At 36.6% G+C, this 18,288-nt stretch overlaps 1 protein-coding gene across 1 annotated transcript in view; it reads left to right on the plus strand.

The window, feature by feature from the left end:
- Positions 1-18,288, plus strand: part of LOC146158067 (cholesterol transporter ABCA5-like) — a 47,442-nt gene that overhangs the window by 27,400 nt on the left and 1,754 nt on the right. The window contains exons 23-37 of the mRNA XM_083385649.1: positions 1,319-1,460; positions 1,818-1,927; positions 2,481-2,648; positions 4,597-4,710; positions 6,582-6,719; positions 7,331-7,518; positions 8,189-8,348; positions 9,271-9,369; positions 9,910-10,038; positions 10,402-10,473; positions 11,463-11,563; positions 12,342-12,512; positions 14,564-14,683; positions 15,262-15,385; positions 16,071-16,235. Of these exons, the coding sequence (XP_083241775.1) occupies positions 1,319-1,460; positions 1,818-1,927; positions 2,481-2,648; positions 4,597-4,710; positions 6,582-6,719; positions 7,331-7,518; positions 8,189-8,348; positions 9,271-9,369; positions 9,910-10,038; positions 10,402-10,473; positions 11,463-11,563; positions 12,342-12,512; positions 14,564-14,683; positions 15,262-15,385; positions 16,071-16,235 (2,001 nt within the window). The remainder of the gene's footprint in view (positions 1-1,318; positions 1,461-1,817; positions 1,928-2,480; positions 2,649-4,596; positions 4,711-6,581; positions 6,720-7,330; positions 7,519-8,188; positions 8,349-9,270; positions 9,370-9,909; positions 10,039-10,401; positions 10,474-11,462; positions 11,564-12,341; positions 12,513-14,563; positions 14,684-15,261; positions 15,386-16,070; positions 16,236-18,288) is intronic.

Here is an 18,288-nt window from a genome sequence, read left to right on the forward strand (position 1 = left end):
TCCCGAGTGTTGAGTCGGACTCCAGCAAAACAAACCGACTCCGTCGAGTCCTGAGTCTTTTTTAGAGCGGTGAAACTTCCAGAATTAAACCGGCTGGTCTACTTGACAATAACCTTGTTTACTTAGTTATTAACCAAAGTGATCATTAACAGATCCGATGATAAATGACGTCATTACATCCACAAACAAGCAAAACATAAAACGGACACGTTCAAATGTATTTTTTTCCAGGTTGTTTGTCAAAAAGAAAGTTTGTATACCGTTGTTAACCTTCTAAATAACGCGTAGGGTCGCAAATTTGTGGCTAAAATTTCTACATTGATGTGGTATAGAATCGGCATGCCGCATGGATAAGGCCCTAGTAAAAAACAAAAAAGTTCCCCGGTCTGGTTAAACTAAACCGGCTGGTCGCATACTTACTAACCACTTGTTTCGGCCGAGGTTCGGTAACAGATCAAACAACCTCGTCAATTCTTACGTTTTCAGTTGAACTACGTTGCGTCGTGCAACACCAATCCACCATATGCTATTCCACTTTTACAATTTACAGTATATCAGTTTTAAAAGTTGGTAGTCCGCATGCGCACTTCGGACTCGGGATTTGGCTAGTTTACGTGGTCTTTTTCGAGTCCCGAGTCATTTATACTGAATTTTTTTAGAACTTGACGTTTAGTTGAAAATGTTCATGAAAGTTTTGCTTAGTTAAGCGCCCAACAAAAATCTCGGGCCATAAAGTATAAATAACCGCGTTACAAGGTCATTGATAAAAGCCCCCCGGAAATTAAACCGACTGGCGTATTTAATAGCAAAGCTTTTTTCGACCCAGGTCGGGCCTGTATAACAGTTTAAATCAGTGTTTGTCAAACTGGTGAATGGTTCACCCCAGGGTGAACAACATTTTTGCAGGGGTGAACCAATCAAAAGGGGTTGAACAAGGGTGAACCGTCAGAAATGTATGATAGCTCCGCAGTAAATCGACTACTGAACTGGTGTTTTTTTGCTTATTGTGATAGTGAAGTTGGTTTGCACTGAGTGTATAAGTACAGTACAAGAAATTGGTGACTGTGTTTTGTGCTTATGTAGCTTTACATTTCTGGACTAGAGAAATTGTAGATTTACAATGGTAAAACTTAGCTTGAGTTGATCTTAACAAAAATCGAAACAACCTAAGTCATTTTGTGCTGTTATATAGACGAGTTTTATCATTTCATGAGACAAGGGTGAATGAAATCTGGAGATAGATGCTAGGGGTGAACAAAACTAAAAAAGTTTAAGGAGCACTGGTCTAAATAACCTTTATAATTATTTTTTTTTTCAGTTGAACTACGTTGCGCTGTACAACACCAATGGCGTCCATTCCCTCCCAGCTTTGCTAAACACCATAGGATCGGCATCCCTCTCCACATACAACCAGTCCATACCTACCATCACAACCTACAACAAGAGGTGGCCTGCTCAGGGTACGTTATGCACTTTAAATAAACCGCCTCTTTTTTTAACTATCTTTTATTGCCTCGACTGTTGACCACGACATTTAGACTGTTTTTTTTTCGAAATATATTAAAAATACGTCAAGCGACTCAAATTTAGTACTTTGAAAGGCTGTAAATTCCTTTGAAAAGTCTAAAAAATTTCTTCAATTTTTTAATAAAACTGTGCGGCAACCCTGTAGTTGTATAGTAAAATAGTCTCGAAATCTTGCAATATTAAACCTGTCCAGAGTATAGATAAAATGTCATTTATCAGACATCCCTACTCCGACAGAATAAAGGTAAAAAGTTGCACTTAAATAAACGAGACATATTAAACTTGTTCAGAGCGGAGTATACCTTTCAGTGGAGGTTTGTTCGGGGGCTCAATGATGGCTGGGATGGCGTTGCTACTGACCCTCACCCTCGGAGCTATTAACCCAGTACAGGAAAGAGAGGTAGGTTGATAAAGATTAGCTAAACAGGTTGTTTTGCCGGAAAATTTCTGTTGTATGTGCAAAATTCTACCACACACATCCAGTGTTGCAAGTAAAGTCCCAGTCAACTCATTTGAAAAATAACTTAAGCCAAGTCAGGTCTGATAATTATGAGCAAGTCATGTCGTTGACATAATAGTAAAACGTTTAACTATTAAATCTGGTAAACCCGTGCAAATTTTAATAAAAATCACTTGATGTAATTTCCAAATATTTGACAAAATGACTTAGGTGTATGTCAAGTCATTTGTTTAAAAGACTTGTGTCAAGCCATTTATCCAAAAGACTCAAGTCAAGCTATTTACAAACAGTGACTTAAGTGCACTTAAACCAAGCCAAGTCATTTGTCAAAAGACTTAAGTCAGGCCATGTCATTTTGCAAAAACTCATTCAGTACAGTCAACTTATTTTGCCACAATGACTTCAGTCAATTCATTTTTAAAATGTGACTTAAGTGCACTTAAGTCAAGTCATAACAACACTTGTACGAAAAAAAAAAATTTCCCCTTAACAGTTGAAGATCAACACCCAGCTTCGTGTATCTGGTGTTACAACCAGACTCTACTGGCTTTCCTCATTTTCAATCGACTACTCCTGGTACCTCGTGGTTGCAATTGTTTTCATCATTTCAATCCTGGCATTCCAAGTCAGCGCTTTTGGCAGCGGCGCACTTGGCGCCTTGGTAAGTATTACGTTCTAGACATGGGGTGAAAGTTTGCATAATTTTCGTACAGAAACGATATTTTTTTTATGGTTTTTAAAACGCATGGAAATATTTAGGGATGGCGTCATAAAATTACGTCAGAACAAGGGTGGGGAGAAAATAGGATAATTTCCTTACCGGAAACAAAGAAAAAACATTTCTTTTCAACTTTTCAAATATTTAAAGATGACGTCAAAAAATTACGTCAGAACCAGGCAAATTTAGACTCAGATTCAATTTATTTTTGAGCATGTTTACAAACATCGAAGCTTGTTTTAATATACTATGCATGGTAGCAACAGCATACTTATTTTTTCATATCTCTTTAACATACAATTTTCCCCCAATATTTTGATGATGTATGTTTTTACCTTCGTAGGTGATACTCTTTAGTTGTTTTTTGCCGGCAGATTGTGTCCATTAACTAATTACATTCACAATCTACCAACATATTTACAAGCCCAACAATTGGCCTATAGCGCGATTACGACTATTGCAGTGCTTCTTAACCCATGGGCCAGGACCCAAAATTGTGTCGCAATCTGATTTGCTTGGGCGGCCACTATAGTAGTTTTAGATGGTTGCATTTATCAATATTGGGTCGAAGCAAGATTTTTTTTAAATTTGAGAAAATTGCAAAAGCAGTATACGAAGACGTGGTTAGTATTAATGAAGTCCAGTCTAATTTATTCAATTGCCTGTTTCATTTCTTAAACTATGGGTCCCTGTTTGATTTGGTTGGGTCGCCGAATGTCTGCAGTCGGCGGCTCAACTATATATTAAACAGCGACGTAATTTTAGGTCGCGACACATAGGTTGAGAAAAACACTGCCTTAAAGCAACGAAAGACGTGTTCATTGTAATTGAACATAATCGTGCGTTACACACGAGTATTTCACAATGTTAACTTAAAATTAAAGCAGATTTTGGTGATGTATACTGTACTTAACTTCAATTGTCCACTCAATGCTACAGAAAAAACTATATATGGTGAGATTTATTGAGATTGGAAGATTTATCCAAAATTTACGAAAAAAATTGCGGAAACCACACGAACACATGGTCTATGTAAATTAAACCCTAATTTATTTTTGTTAATTCGTCTTGTTATGGTCGCTTTAAAAAACTTGCATGAGTGGAATAAGGTCGCTAAAGCTTCGATGTTGTATACCCAACCGCATTGCGGCCCGCCTGATGTTTACGTGCGGCCCACCACTTATCCTCACTTTCAGTAGCCTTTATTAAAAACACTTGTTTTCACTGTCATTAAAACGTGTAGAACTCGCAGTGTTTGATGTATAGGACTAATCTTATATATTTTAAGACTATAAACGAGTCTAATGTCGCATTTCAACATCCGTCGAACACTTTTGTGCACCATTATTGCTAAGCAAGGTTGGTGTTTTTCTGAATGTGTGTTTTTGCGGACCTTTTTAAGGAAATATATCAGCCCAAAGGTGTCGTACCATGACATGATACGGCGTGTCGATATTTACTTGCATATTTACGCACGAGTTCACTTTCAAAGAGCGGGTGTGTATAAGTCAAGTTGTTTTTATGACGTCAAGATATGACGTAACTTATGACGTCACCCCTTTAATTTGAGAGGTTTGCCGTCTATCGAATTTTTTAAAGTTGCAATGCGACCCATTCTGCTTAAAAGGTTGGACATCCCTGGTTTAGACTAAGTATTTGAACAGGCACCAAAACATGTTGAGCAACACTGGCAATGCACATGACGCAAAAAAATGAATCGAAGTTTATTACTGGTAGTGTTTTATAATCTTTGGTCCACTTCAGGCTTACAAAAAGTTCAGTATATAAAATCAGGTCGTCAATTCTTCACTGTTACACTTACACTAAGTGTTTGGGACGCCGCGAAAAAGGTTAGGAAACATTGAACTGTTACGTCACACACTTTTCGCAGGTCTTGCTCCTGATTGGTTGGGGCGGCGCTGGTGTGCTGACGTCATATTGCGGTAGCTTCATCTTCGACAAATACGAGACTGCTCAGAGCGCTTGGCCCAATCTCGCGCAAGTGGTGAGCGATTGTTTGATTGGTTTACAAACTTATCACTGTTTTTCATGATTGTTTATTTTACTATCCCTGTTCAAACTTGCTACTGGCTTTTTTGTTTTTTTAGTTTTAAATGATTTATTTTTGCAAACATGACCGTGATTATTTAGTTTACTTTCTCAGGTCAAATTTGCTAAAGGCTTTCTTCTTTTTTTTGTTTTTCTGGTATTCTATTTTTTTATTCCTAATGATTTTTTACGAACATGACCGTGATTGTTTATTCTACTGTTTCAGTTTAAACTTGATATTGACTTCCGTTATTTGTTCTTACTAGGGCAGTATCCATGCCGATCCTATAGGATAGGGTTCCCAACCTTTTTACGATCTCGTACCACTTGGACGCTCTGTATTGCCACGCGTACCACTTCTTGCAGAACAACTAATTTAATTCAAGCATATCTTTATCTTACAACTAGTATTTTGTAGATTAAGCTATAAAACAGTAGTTGATATCTATCAAGAACAATCATTTGACATAATTAACGCCCACTGTCCCACAGCGTTTGTAGCCTAACGCTTTTCAAAGCAACTGTGCTTCTTGTTGACAATTGACTTGACCTGTGTTTTGAAGATCGTAATGATACGAAACAACAGGGATAGTTACGTAACAATGAATAGGCTTCGGAAGATTGTTTTTGCAAACAAAACCAGATAAACAAAATACAAAGTTGTGAATCCAGGTTTTTGTGAAAAAAACGCTACTCGCGTACCCCAGGTTGCGTTATTTGTTTTTTACTAGGGCAGTATCCTTGCCGATCCTGTACCATATCAATGTAGGAATTTTAGCCGTTAATTTAATACGCGTTATTTAGAAGGTTAACAACGGTATACGAACTTTCTTTTTGACAAACAACAATTTGAAAGTATCAATTTTATTTTTTGTTATATATATATATTTTTTTGTGAATGTAGTGACGTCATTTGGTGCCGGATCGCGATACTTTTTATCTGAAATATCGGATATCGGTATCGGAATAAAGAAATAGGACATCCGAGCTTGGAATTTATAAATATTATTTAATCTTTATAGTAAATTTCATAATTACACGTAATTTATTTTCACTTAAACGCAGGCTTCGAAAAAAAATAGGCAATTTGACTTTATGCACTCTAACAATTGTAAAATTGTTCTTCCGGCAAATTTTATCAAAGCACCAACGTTTGGACCAACTTTCAGGCAATCTTTAATATAATTGCCACTAAAGGCGATATTTATATTATTATATTATTATTTTTTTTATATATATATATATATATATATAGATATGTACCAGACAAACAATAAAGGTAACAACGAACCAGGGGTTTTAAACTATTTCAGTAGTTCTCAACAGTGGGTCCACGGAACCCTGGGGGTCCGCAAAAACTGTAAAATAGTATGGCCCAGAAGAAGGTCGCCCGATTGGGAGTCGAAACGTTGGTACTTTAATTAAATTTTCCTGGAAGAACAATTGTATTTGAATTTATATATTAGAGCAGAGCGTCTAAACAGAGTTTTTATATACATATTTCTTTGAAAAATGTCTGATCCTGGTTTGATGTTTTTACTTGTTTTATTGTTTCTATACGTCGAAAACAGTGATCGACAAGCAATAACCTGCTGCCAATGGTTTTGGATTCCATAAAGATACACCTTTTTATAATACCTTTTGAGAATGACTTGTATTGAGACACTCACCTTGGTTGATGCAAGAATGCCTTTTTAGAAATTAAAATGCCGCTTAAATAACATCATTTTGCACGCCCCTTTTTTGTAATTTATACTTATAAAAAAGAAAAATTGTCCAGTTAAAACAATGCCTGACAGCAACGGTTGATTGTTTTTCTTGTGACAGATAACTCTCTTCCCATATTTGATCGTGTCATTGGTTGATCAGCTTGGATCTTCTGATGCGGCAACTTACATCAATGTTGTGTTCGTGCTCATCAGTCCAATGTATTCAGGATTCAGTGGCATTTACTACATTAATAAGGTCAATTAAGCTATTTATTAAACTGGAACGTCAATTTCCTGTAGTTAAACGCTTACACTACATTAGAGAAATACCGCTCTACCGGTTAACCAATAATATCGGCCGATATATTGGTATCGGTAAATTTTGGCCGATATTTTCTTTTCTACAAAAATATCATAACGGAAAAATTAGGTGCTCTATATTTCAATGCATAAGTTAAAAAAAAATTCAGTTCAAAACTCGAAAAAAAATATTTAAACACTTACATTTTAAGTTAGCGCTCAATTTTTTATACGTTTTTTCGAACGTGGTTCAAAAAATATTTCAGTTTAAAATTCTTAACTATAATTTAAAAATTAAGCCTAAGAAATATTTAAACACGTATATCTTTAAATTAAAGTTTAATAATTTTAATTTAGCAGTTTAAAAAAACATTTCAGTTTAAAAAACTAGAAAAAATATTTCAGTTTATAAGCTAGAAAAAATATTTCAGTTTATAAGCTAGAAAACATATGAGGTACATAGTTCGAAAATACATTTAAAAATTAGGCGTAAATTTTGTTAAAACACCTCTATAGTAAAATTAACGCTAATTAATTTATAATTTAATCGTTTTTACCTATCCTTAGATCTACACTGAATACGCGTTCCTCGGTCTAAGTGTGGTACCCGTCCATGTTTATTTCGATTGGAGCAAGCCAATGGTTCCCTTCTCAATCCTCATGACTTACGTTCACATTGCTCTACTCAGCCTACTCCTGCTCGTGCTTACTGTGGTCAAGGATGGCGGCAAGGCGTCAGACGTTTTCAAAACAAGGTAGGCGCTGTTATGGTTTCCGATTGGGAAACACTTGTTGTGGTACACTCCCGAGATTATAAAAAAAATGAAATTAGATTAGGGTTAAAATGGAACTAAATTAGCAAGAATATCAAAGGCCATACAGAAGCAGGTAACATTTTGAACGTTTCAAATATATCTTTATTCATTTTTAACTTTCGAAGCGTTTAAAGTGCAACCTATTTTTGTATGGTCTTTAATATTTTATTTTCTACGTCCAACTACAACCTCCAACCAATATGCTCTTGAATTAGAATACATTGAACTTAAATTACGACACAAAATATTGGAAATAAAAGCATATCGTTCTAGTTCGTCAAACTATTGCATATCTATAGTCGGTCCAGTATAAGTGGAAATTTTTAGCCTTCATTAACCTTTCGATTTGTATTGTGTTATCAAATTTGTTCCTTGAAAGATCTGTTGCCTTCTTACCCAACCATTGATCTTTGAACAATAAAATTTAAGCGGAAAGTCACTTTTTTGCAACACGCGAATTAGAACATTGTTACAAGTGTAAAAAGTTTTTTTGTAGAAAAAAAAAAACAAAAAAAAAATGTAAATTCAATCTTTAAAAAAGTGTAAAAAAGTTTTTGTACCAAAAAATAAAAATTAATGTAAAAAAACGTTTTTCAACTTTCACTTCTAGATCTCGATACCGCGCCGTGGGGGACAGCGGGTCCTCCACTCCCCACAACGACCGACCGCATTCCAACGGATCCGCCAATGCTTCTGACATCATAGATGATGACGTAAGAGACGAGGAGAACAAGGTGGCGCGGATCGTGACGCACCAGAGTCTGGACGAGGTCGGTAACGATTAAAATTATATGCTTTTGTTTCTCAAGTGAATCTCTATTTCAACGCATTATCTCTTTTTTTCTCATTATTTTAGCTTAAAGAGATTTTTTTTTCTCATTTATATTTTCTGACTTGACTTAAGTTCACTTATGGTTTTGAGGCACATCTCTCTTTATATCGCTCACAAGTCTTTATAGCACTCAAATATTGAGATTGGCTATGAGCAATCTTTCTCATACGAGAAAAACGTAGGTACGGTCCACATTAATTGAATTCAGGTTTATTTGTGCTATTATTTGTCTGTTTTGTTCACTAGAGTCCAGCAATGTGAAACGGGTCGCCAAACAAGTTTAAGAAACACTGTTTTTTTATAACACTTAAAAGTCCTATTTATTTACTTAAGAGTCTACCTTTTGTTTCAGGAACAGCTAGTGGTATACGCTTTTTTACGTTTTTGTCAACCGATACCATTTTTCATTGACTTAATATCAACTTATCTAACCTTGATTGTTAAACTGTCATTTGCCATATGAACTCAGCATGATGTTAAACAAAAATATTAAGGAACACTTAAGTGCATGTGAGTCGCTATTTTTAATAATTTGATATAAGTCACTGTTTCAAAAAAATGACTTAGCTTGACTTGACTTAAAGTCAGTTCAGTAAAATGACTTGACCTGACCTGACTCAAGTCTTTTTTTTGTAGTAAGTTTATAATTTTCATTCTAATTTTGCCCGTCTTATGTACGAAGAACAGATGTATGTAGTTTTTAAAGTTAACGTCATACAATCATTTTACTTACTTTGCCAGGACTAATAGATTGGGAGCATGTGTTTTTGCCAAACAATTGACTCGGGGTGTCGCGCCTACTGTATGTACTTGACCACTTTAGTTCACAAACTCCTGAAAGCTCACCTTATGTGTTCCAGGAGCAGCCAGTAGTGTTGGTCCACAAGCTTCACAAGAAATTCGTAAAACGAGCGAAGCGCAAACCTTGCACCAAGCAAAAGAAACAAGATATCACCAAAGTGAGAAACGCCTTTATATAAAAGTGTCGTAGTGAACAAATTTTTAACTGTTTGTTATTATGTTAATTATGGCATTTATACTGTTTTGTTTTTGGTCTTTTTTTGTTGTAGAGAAATCAAATTTTTAAATTTGGTAAGAGCACCAAAGCCCATACAGAGTAGCTATGATTTTCATGATTCGAGAACATCGCAGTTTACAAGCTGACGCTTGCACAGCTTGAATCGTCCAAACTTAAGTGTTAGATTGTAGAGTAATGGCAAGTCCGTGAAAAAGATACGTTCTTGAATAAACTTTGGAAGAATCTCAAAGCCCATGCATCTTGTTAAAAAAGAATAAAGGCTTATTCGAAACGTTCACAAAATGCTACTTACTTCTGTATGGGCTTCGGTATTCATTGTACAGCTAACTACAACCTCCAGCTATTATACTCTAAAATCCAATTTTGAGTCTTTAAAAACCTACAAATTTTCTTGAATTTTTTCACACAATTGTTTGGCAAACCTGTTTTGGTAAATCATAAAACTTGCTTCAACCCACAGGTGGCCGTAGATGACGTATCGCTGTCGGTGGTTCCAGGCCAGGTCCTTGGCCTACTCGGCCCAAACGGCGCCGGTAAAACAACCGTCATCAGCATGATCACCGCCGACACAGCGCCCTCCGGTGGAAAGGTAAGTAGTTTGTAGCGTTGTGAAGCAAGTCATTTGCAAAATGACTTAAGTCCAAGTCAAGTCATTTGCAAAATGACTCAAGTCCAAGCCAAGTCATAATTTCCCCAAGTCAAGTCCTTATTAGAGCAAGTCATTGACGTAAGAAAAATAAGTTAAACAAATAAAACATACAGCCAGCAAATTATTTTTATGTGCAAAAATTTGGATAAATATTATTAACAAAATTTTATAGTAAAAAAGCTTAATGAAAAACGCTTCATTTCAACCCAAATAATTTGCCCAAAAGATTTAAGTCAAGTCATTTTTTACTTTCAAACTTTAAAGTTTTTGTTCCAACTTTAAATAATTTTTTCTTGTGTAAAGGTTCACGTTTCTGGACACGAAATCACTTCGAACCTTTCTGCAGCTTACCAGGATATGGGATATTGCTCACAGGTAATTAAGTGTATTGTTTCACATCTAAAGGCTCAACCTAAATAATATATGTCCTCATAAATTAATTACTATAGTACTCGTTTCACTTCAATTACTTGTCAAGGCCAACTAACAAAACAATTTAGTCCAATTTTAGATATTTTACGCTTGGTGGACTGTAAAGAGTAATTTGATTGACTCCCTAAAATTTATATGAGTTTTGTTTATAATATTCGATGCTGTCTAGACCAGTGGTTGTCAAACACCGATCTTGCAAAATGCAAGATATTAAAAGCTTGTTCAGCAAATTAAGAACTTCGCCAGTTCCGTAATTTGCAGCATTGTGACGTAACATAAAGTTAATTGTCTACTTTGGACTTACCGTACGTTACAATGCGCAGTGTTGTGCACAACTGTTTATAAGTAGGCTACACGTCGTTGAAGTCTTCTACTTTAAGATAGTTGTATGTGAAAAACTTGCAGAAAATTGCTAATTTAATTGAAGTTTCCAGTCTTTGCTTTTAAGTTGCATACTTTTGTCGTGATTACATTTTGGGTTGATTTTGATTTTTGAAGGTCCACCGGTCCGCAAAATTTGTTTTGAAATTTCACCGGTCGGTAAGCTAAAAAAGGTTTGAGACCACTGGTGTAGACCTGCCGACTGCAATAGTTCACAGTGTTGGATATGCTATTTGTCTTATATTTTATTTGCTTACAAAAAGTTCAATAATGCGCCCAAGCCTTAAAATGATACTTATACGATTGGCATTTGGGTGGCCGCGAAAAAAGTTGAGAAACACTGTGTAAATAGAGTAATCAGGTGGTAAAGACAAATTGTATTGAATTCTCGACAAGCTTTCGCACAACCGTGCTTCATCAGGTCAAAGTAGCATATGCTGATTCCTCTATTTAGAATTGGACTAATACGGCCATTTACAAGATTACTATGTGAAAATTCGACGTTGATACATTGTAAAAGTTGATTGACGTGTTGTTGTTGTTGTTGCCAGGACAACCCGCTATGGGAGAACATAACTTTGCAAGAGCATCTCGAGATTTACGCTACCGCTCATGGGATTCCGGGTAACCGGCTCAAGTCTACGTCGAAAAGGTGATTTACAAGAACTTGTTAGCATTTGGAGCACTATATACGGATCTGTTCATAAGTTTAATGGTAAAAATAATGGCCAAATAGACATAAAAGCGACATGCTTTATTGTTAGCATTATTCTAACTAAACTGTGTTTTATTCAAAGCATGACTTATTTGAATTCGTTCCAGTAGAGTCTTTGTGAAAGTAATTCTCTTCAAGTCATTAAAAACATTAAAATATTAAAATTGGTAAGCTCGTCCGATTACTTGACTAAAAATAACACAAACCTGACATGCAATCTAACTAAGATAATAAATTACCCAATTTTATAAAAAATAATCTAATGAAAATACCTCAAATTAAGCCAAGTCATTTGCCCGAAAAACTTAAGTCAAGTCAAGTTCTTTAAAAACACTGACTTTTGTGTACTTAAGTGCAAAGTTAAGTAAAGTCATTCAAAAAAAGTAAACTAAAGCATTGACCTAATCCAGTGGTTCTCAACCTTTTATGGCTTACGGCATCCCTACAATATTTGTTTCGCAGGTAAATCAGTAGAATGTCACAATAAACGAAATTGGAACTACATACGTCAACTCGACACAACGTAGCAAGATATAATTGAATTCATGCCGCTCTAATCTCACACAAAAAGTTGGAAGAGTTAAAGCAACAATTAGATTCTTAAAAGATCCTTAAATATCTCTCGGCACCCTTAAGCATTAGAAATGGCGCCCAGTGTGCCGCGGCATTGACGTAATCATTACAACACTCCCTTAACACCAACATCTCGTTCCAGCTTCATGGAGGCTCTAGGTGTCACTGAACACAAAAACAAACGAGCCAAGTCGCTCTCCGGCGGCACCAAGCGGAAACTCTGCTTTGCTATCGCCATGATGGGGAATCCCCAGGTGGTACTTCTCGACGAACCTTCAACTGGAATGGATCCGAAGACGAAGCGATTTATGTGGTGAGCAATTCGTTCTTTGTGTCGTTTATTTTACGATGTTTTTTTTCATGTTTTTTTTTACTTGATTATTCGCTTCCAGCTATCTTTCGGTTTTTAATTTTGTTTTTTAGTTTTTTACGGGCAAGTTACTGCTGTGGTTACCTTCTATTTTTCGCTAGTTTTCATTGTTTCGGAATTTTTCTTTTATCCAAAATCAAAGCTGTATATAGAATAAATATTTAAGACCGAAAGACCAAGCGATTTATGTGGTGAGCAGACAACAAGATAATTCTAGTTTTGTAATTCATTGAATTAGAGCAAAATTCGGCTAATTCTACTTCTAATCTAATTTGTGAATTGCTTGTGTGATCTAATTCTAGTTAAAATCTAATTCGGATTTTACCAAAAATGCTACTTTGTCCAACGACATTTTTAGTCTCTCAAATAAAACAAATAATTCAATTAAAACTCTTTGGTTAGACGACTTGTATATAATTGTATGTAAGGCTGAATTTTTCGCTTCCAGATATTTTACGGCTTTCAATTTTTGTCACCTGTTTTTTTTTACAATTTAAATCAATTGAGCTAGAGGGTGATTTTTACGGGTGAAGGTATGTAAGTAAGTAAGTAAGTAATGTTTATTTTTCCGTTAGCGCTTAAATTAAAATACTCAAGTAAGCTATAACAAAAAACAAATTCACGCGCGATACGGCCGGAGCAGCGAAGGGTCCAATGGACCTCCCAGTCAGCTGCACGGTAAAGGTAAAGGTAAAATTAAATTAACTTAAAATAAGACAAAACTTTTTAACAAATATATAAATAGAGCACATAAAAATGTGAAAACAGTACATGCGTTTTATACGTATGAAAATAACAACAAACGTTGTGAACATAACAACTCAGCAACACGAGGTTTGAGAGACAAGGTCCAGAAGCATAACAATAAATCGAAGCAATCAATGGCTATCATAAGCAGGAAAAAAGACAAGAAATCAGTGGCGGCTTATCAGTTGTCTTACAGGCAACAATAATGATTAGTCTTATCATATAAAAAAAGTGGACGCAACAAGAAAAGTAGACCGGCAGTAAACGGAGAGAGTAATTAAATCAGCTGGTGTTTACAAACAAATATAACACGTGCGAATATTGACCACCTCTTAAACTTCCATTTATGGACTCATGGCATATTTTTCAAGGTAATATTTTTTCAATTTACGTTTGAAGCTCCACGTATTACAAGTTTTAATTTCATCAGGTAATTCATTCCAGGTTTTAACTCCTTTGAACCGTAGTGATTGTTGCGATCTCATGCTTTTTATGGCTGTCTGTCGTTTGTTTTTTGTCTTTTAGTTCCAGCTATTTTCCCGTTTTCAAATTGTGTTAATTTTTTTGGGGTGATTTTTACAGGAAAGTTACTTGGTGTGTTCGTTTTGTAATTTTTTCTTTTATCTAAAATCAGAGCTTTATATAGAATGAATATTTTAGTTAGACCGACGTTTCCTTAAAAATGCTGGCATGTTTGTATTTATAGGCGTACGGTTAGTAACTCATAGTTACCTTATCTTTATAAGTCAAAACGATGTTTTAACCTTTCAAGCGAATATTTGTATATTGCGATTATTTGCGATTTCATGTTAATAATGGTTCTGGTCTGGATTAATTGTTATTTTGCGAATAAACTAAGCTAAACAAAACAAAAATAAAGTTAGAAAAGTTTATCTTTTTCTTTATTTACTTTTACTTATGTTATAATATTAAAGATTTTTTTACATTTTCCTGCGGCGCACTTGGCAACGTTCTATAGCGCGACGGTCAAGAAGCGCTGCATTAGAACATTCACATTATAAATGAATCAATGTCCTGCGAAAGCTTGTCAAGATTAAGACAATTACGGTCATTTGCATAGATTGGGTAACTTACAAACCGGTAACGTTAAATGATTTATTATAAGTTAAGCCGTTTGCGAGATGAGTAATTGTTCTCGCAAAATACCCTTATTCTCAGTCAGTCGTTTGCCAAGTAACTTACTTGATTAAAAACTTAGTGCTTAACCTTTTTTTCTTATGATCCAGGGATACAATAAGCAGTGCTTTCGAAGGCACAAGTCGTGGAGCAATCCTCACAACGCATTACATGGAAGAAGCCGACGCCCTCTGCTCAAGAGTTGCCATCATGGTGCTAGGCAATCTAAAGTAGGTTTCTTTCTTTTTTTAAACCTTGTAATGCGCTTCTTTTCACCGACTTATGTTGTATTCAAAGACGCAATTTCAAATTATTTGGGAAAATGTTTTAGTTTAAAAATATGTAGTTCGAAATTTGTTTTTTTTACGAAAAAAAAACTGTTTTTTTTTTATGATCTAGAACTATTTAAAACCTTTGAAAAAATAGGTTTACGTTTAGTTCACTATTATTTTCTGTAAACCCGCTAACAAGAAAAACTAAAAAAAAACCAAGGTTGTGGTCAAGATTTCCTGCAAGCAAGGCCAGGCTAGGTTTTTTGATTTGTTTATTCGATCAACTGATTTCGATTAGCCCCTGAAAAGGTACTATACTATGCGCGTCACTGGCCAGTACGACTTTAGAAGGGCTTGATCAATTGTGTATATGAAGGTTTAAGCGTTGTGATGACTAACAATTAGGGTAATGGTTTCTAAAGGCATCATGATGTAATATTGTTGCTGTTGACCTTAGATGGGCGATCACAGAATAATAAACATATTGTGTATATGTACGTCTCAATACAAGGGACCATTTATATATTCGCCCACAGATGCATCGGCTCCACTCAGCATCTGAAGAGCAAGTTTGGTCAGGGATATGTGCTCGAAGTTAAGCTCAAACATCAAAGTGACGAAGAAGCGGCTGACCAAGCTCTCAGGGAATTCGTCACCGAGGTTTTTAAAACCAACCTACATTTTGTGTTTCCGTAGACACTTAAATACTGTTTAAACATTTTTATAAAATTGGGGCATTTATGTTAATTTTTGCACGTAAAACAATTTCCTTACTATAAGTTGCGTTCATGTTTTTTTTTAACTTCTAACCTCTAACGTTTTTTATGCCAATGACTTGAATCGACTTGGAGATTATTTCCTTTTTAAAAGTTGTCTTGTGTAACCAAATGTGAGATAATGTACCCTTAACAAGTAGACATAAGAAACTAGATGTGTTCTAGCAAAATTTTATTATTTCTAATTAAACTCGTCTCCTTTAAAAAATCATTCCATCTTTGAATAATAGTCTAAAATTTCTATTTGGCCTTTATGGAAATTGGTCCAGTGTAGACAGTTGTGGGATACTCAACCCCCAAACTAAAAAAATGCCGTTAATTATAGGCCATTCTTACAATTTAAAAAAGTTAGCTGATGCCAGCAAACAACAAACCAGCTTAAAGTTTTCTTGGAGAAGACCAAAAAACGTGGCAGTCTAAAAAAGCATTTACACATAATTTTTTAATTATTTATTTTTTTTATAAATTTTTTTAATTTTTTATGTAATTTTTCATTTATTTTTATTTTTTTTAATATTTTTTTTCCGGAAATTATTTGCCAAGTTAAAATCCCCGTATCCCTTTTTTAGCTGTTCGGCGAAGTAAGCGAGCCCGAAAAGTTCAGCAACCGTTTCGTGTACAAAGTAACACAAGACAACGTTCGGTCGCTGTCGTCCGTCTTCGGCCAGTTCGAGTCGGCCAAAGAACAACTGGGGATTGAAGAATACAGCTTCAGCCAGGCCACACTCGAACAAGTAAGTGTGTGTGCGGATGTTCAGTGTTGTAAACAAGTTATTTTAAAAAGACTTAAGTCAGAGAGTCGAGAAACAACCATGACACCGTTGAACTAGCCTGTGGCGAGGTTTGACGTTCTCGGTCATACCCATACCGGGACCGTCGCTTTACCAACTGAGCTACACGGGCTTAGAGAAGAGCGAGAGTGTCGAGAAACAACCATGATGTTATACCTGGTCGATCGCAAGTACCAACTGACATCAAACCAACATCCTGTTAATACAAGCCTGTAGTAATGAGGTTCGAACTCACGACCTCGGTTATACCGGAACCGTCGTTCTACTACCAACTGAGCTGGCTCAGAGGGAACAAGTCGAGTAACAGCTATAGCACCCCGTTGCTTGCTACATCCTGGTTATGCAAGCCTGCGGTGAGAACGACGACCTTGGCCATCCATACATAGGCTGTGAACAAGTCGAGTAACAAACATGGCTCTATTCCATCCTATTAATATATATGCCTGCAAGTGGTTAAGATCCTCGGCCATACCAAACTGATCATCCACGCCCCCCCTGCATTCTGTTCGTAAGACTAGTAGTCTCTGTCGCGGGGTTCGAACTTACGAAACCCAGGCTCCAACTCTCGACCTCAGAAATCTCTCTACCAACCGAGCTAGCTACAGAGGCTCAGACAGATACAACGTGTTTACAAGCGTCATACCGGGAACGTCGCTTCTTTACACACAACAAGTCGCGAAGGCAACAACCCCATATGACACCATTGCTATCCTGTTAATACAAGCTTGCAGTTAGGCTCAGAGGGAAACAACCATGACTGTTAGCACACAATCCTGCAGTGAGGTTTTAACTCACGACTATACTGGAACAGTCGTGACTCTACGCAGGCTCAGAGAGCAGAGCAAGTCGAGAAACTGCCTCCTATTACATCCTGTTAATACACGCCTGCAGTGAGGTTCCAACGCACGACCAGGGACGGTCACTTCTCTATCAACTGAGCAGAGCTTGCTACACATCATCATGGTAATTACTTACCACACCGGAACCGTCGCTTCTACAAACTTTGCTAGCTACAACCATGATACCACATTGCTTGCCTCATCCTGTTTAAGCCTGTGGAGAGGTAGGTGTCAACACTCCACCGGAGACATCTCCCTACCAACGGAGTGAGCCACGGAGACTCAGAGAGATACAACCATGACACTATCGTTTGATATATCCTGTTAGTATAAGTCACGACCTACCTGATAAACACAGGGGATACACACAATTCGAGAAACATCCATGAGACATCATTGCTTCATCTTCAGTGAGGTCGTCGCTCTACCAACTTAGCTATATACTCACACAGGCTCAGAGGGAAACAACCATGATTATTACATATTGGTAATACAAGTCTGCAGTGAGGTTGGAACTCACGATCTCACTCATGCAGAGACAAACGCTCTTACCAACTGAGCTATACAGGCTTCTCAGAGAAACAACATTGCTTTTTACATCCTGTAGTGAGGTTCGAACTCGCGACCTCGGTCATACCGAAACCGTCGCTTTACTAACCAAGAGATACATACACAGCCTTACAGAGGGAACAAGGCGAGAAACAAGCATGACACCATTGCTTGCAACATTCTGTTAATGCAATTTAGTTCTGCAATGAGGCTCGAACTCACGACATCCGGATATACCTGAACCGTCACTCTACAACTGAAATTCACAGGCTCGGAGGGAACAAGTTTAGAAGCAACCATGCCTTTCCGTTTACACATGCAAGCCTGGAGTGAGGTCCGAACTCATGACCTCGGCGAAATCGTCGCTTCTACCGACTTAGCGAGCTCAGAGGGAAACAACCTGATACCATTGCTTGCTACATCCTGTTAATTTAAGCCTGTGGAGAGGTTTGAACTATTACATCGTGTTAATACAAACTTGCAGTGAGGTTCGAACTCACGGTCTCAGACATTCGGTTACGGCGCTCTACCTACTGAGCCACACAGGCTCATTGAGAAACAAGTCGAGAAACAAATATGACACAATGTTTACAACAACCTCGCATGCC

The sequence above is a fragment of the Ascidiella aspersa genome, chromosome 3, assembly GCF_963924565.1.
Source record: "Ascidiella aspersa chromosome 3, kaAscAspe10.2, whole genome shotgun sequence".
Lineage (NCBI taxonomy): Eukaryota > Metazoa > Chordata > Ascidiacea > Phlebobranchia > Ascidiidae > Ascidiella > Ascidiella aspersa.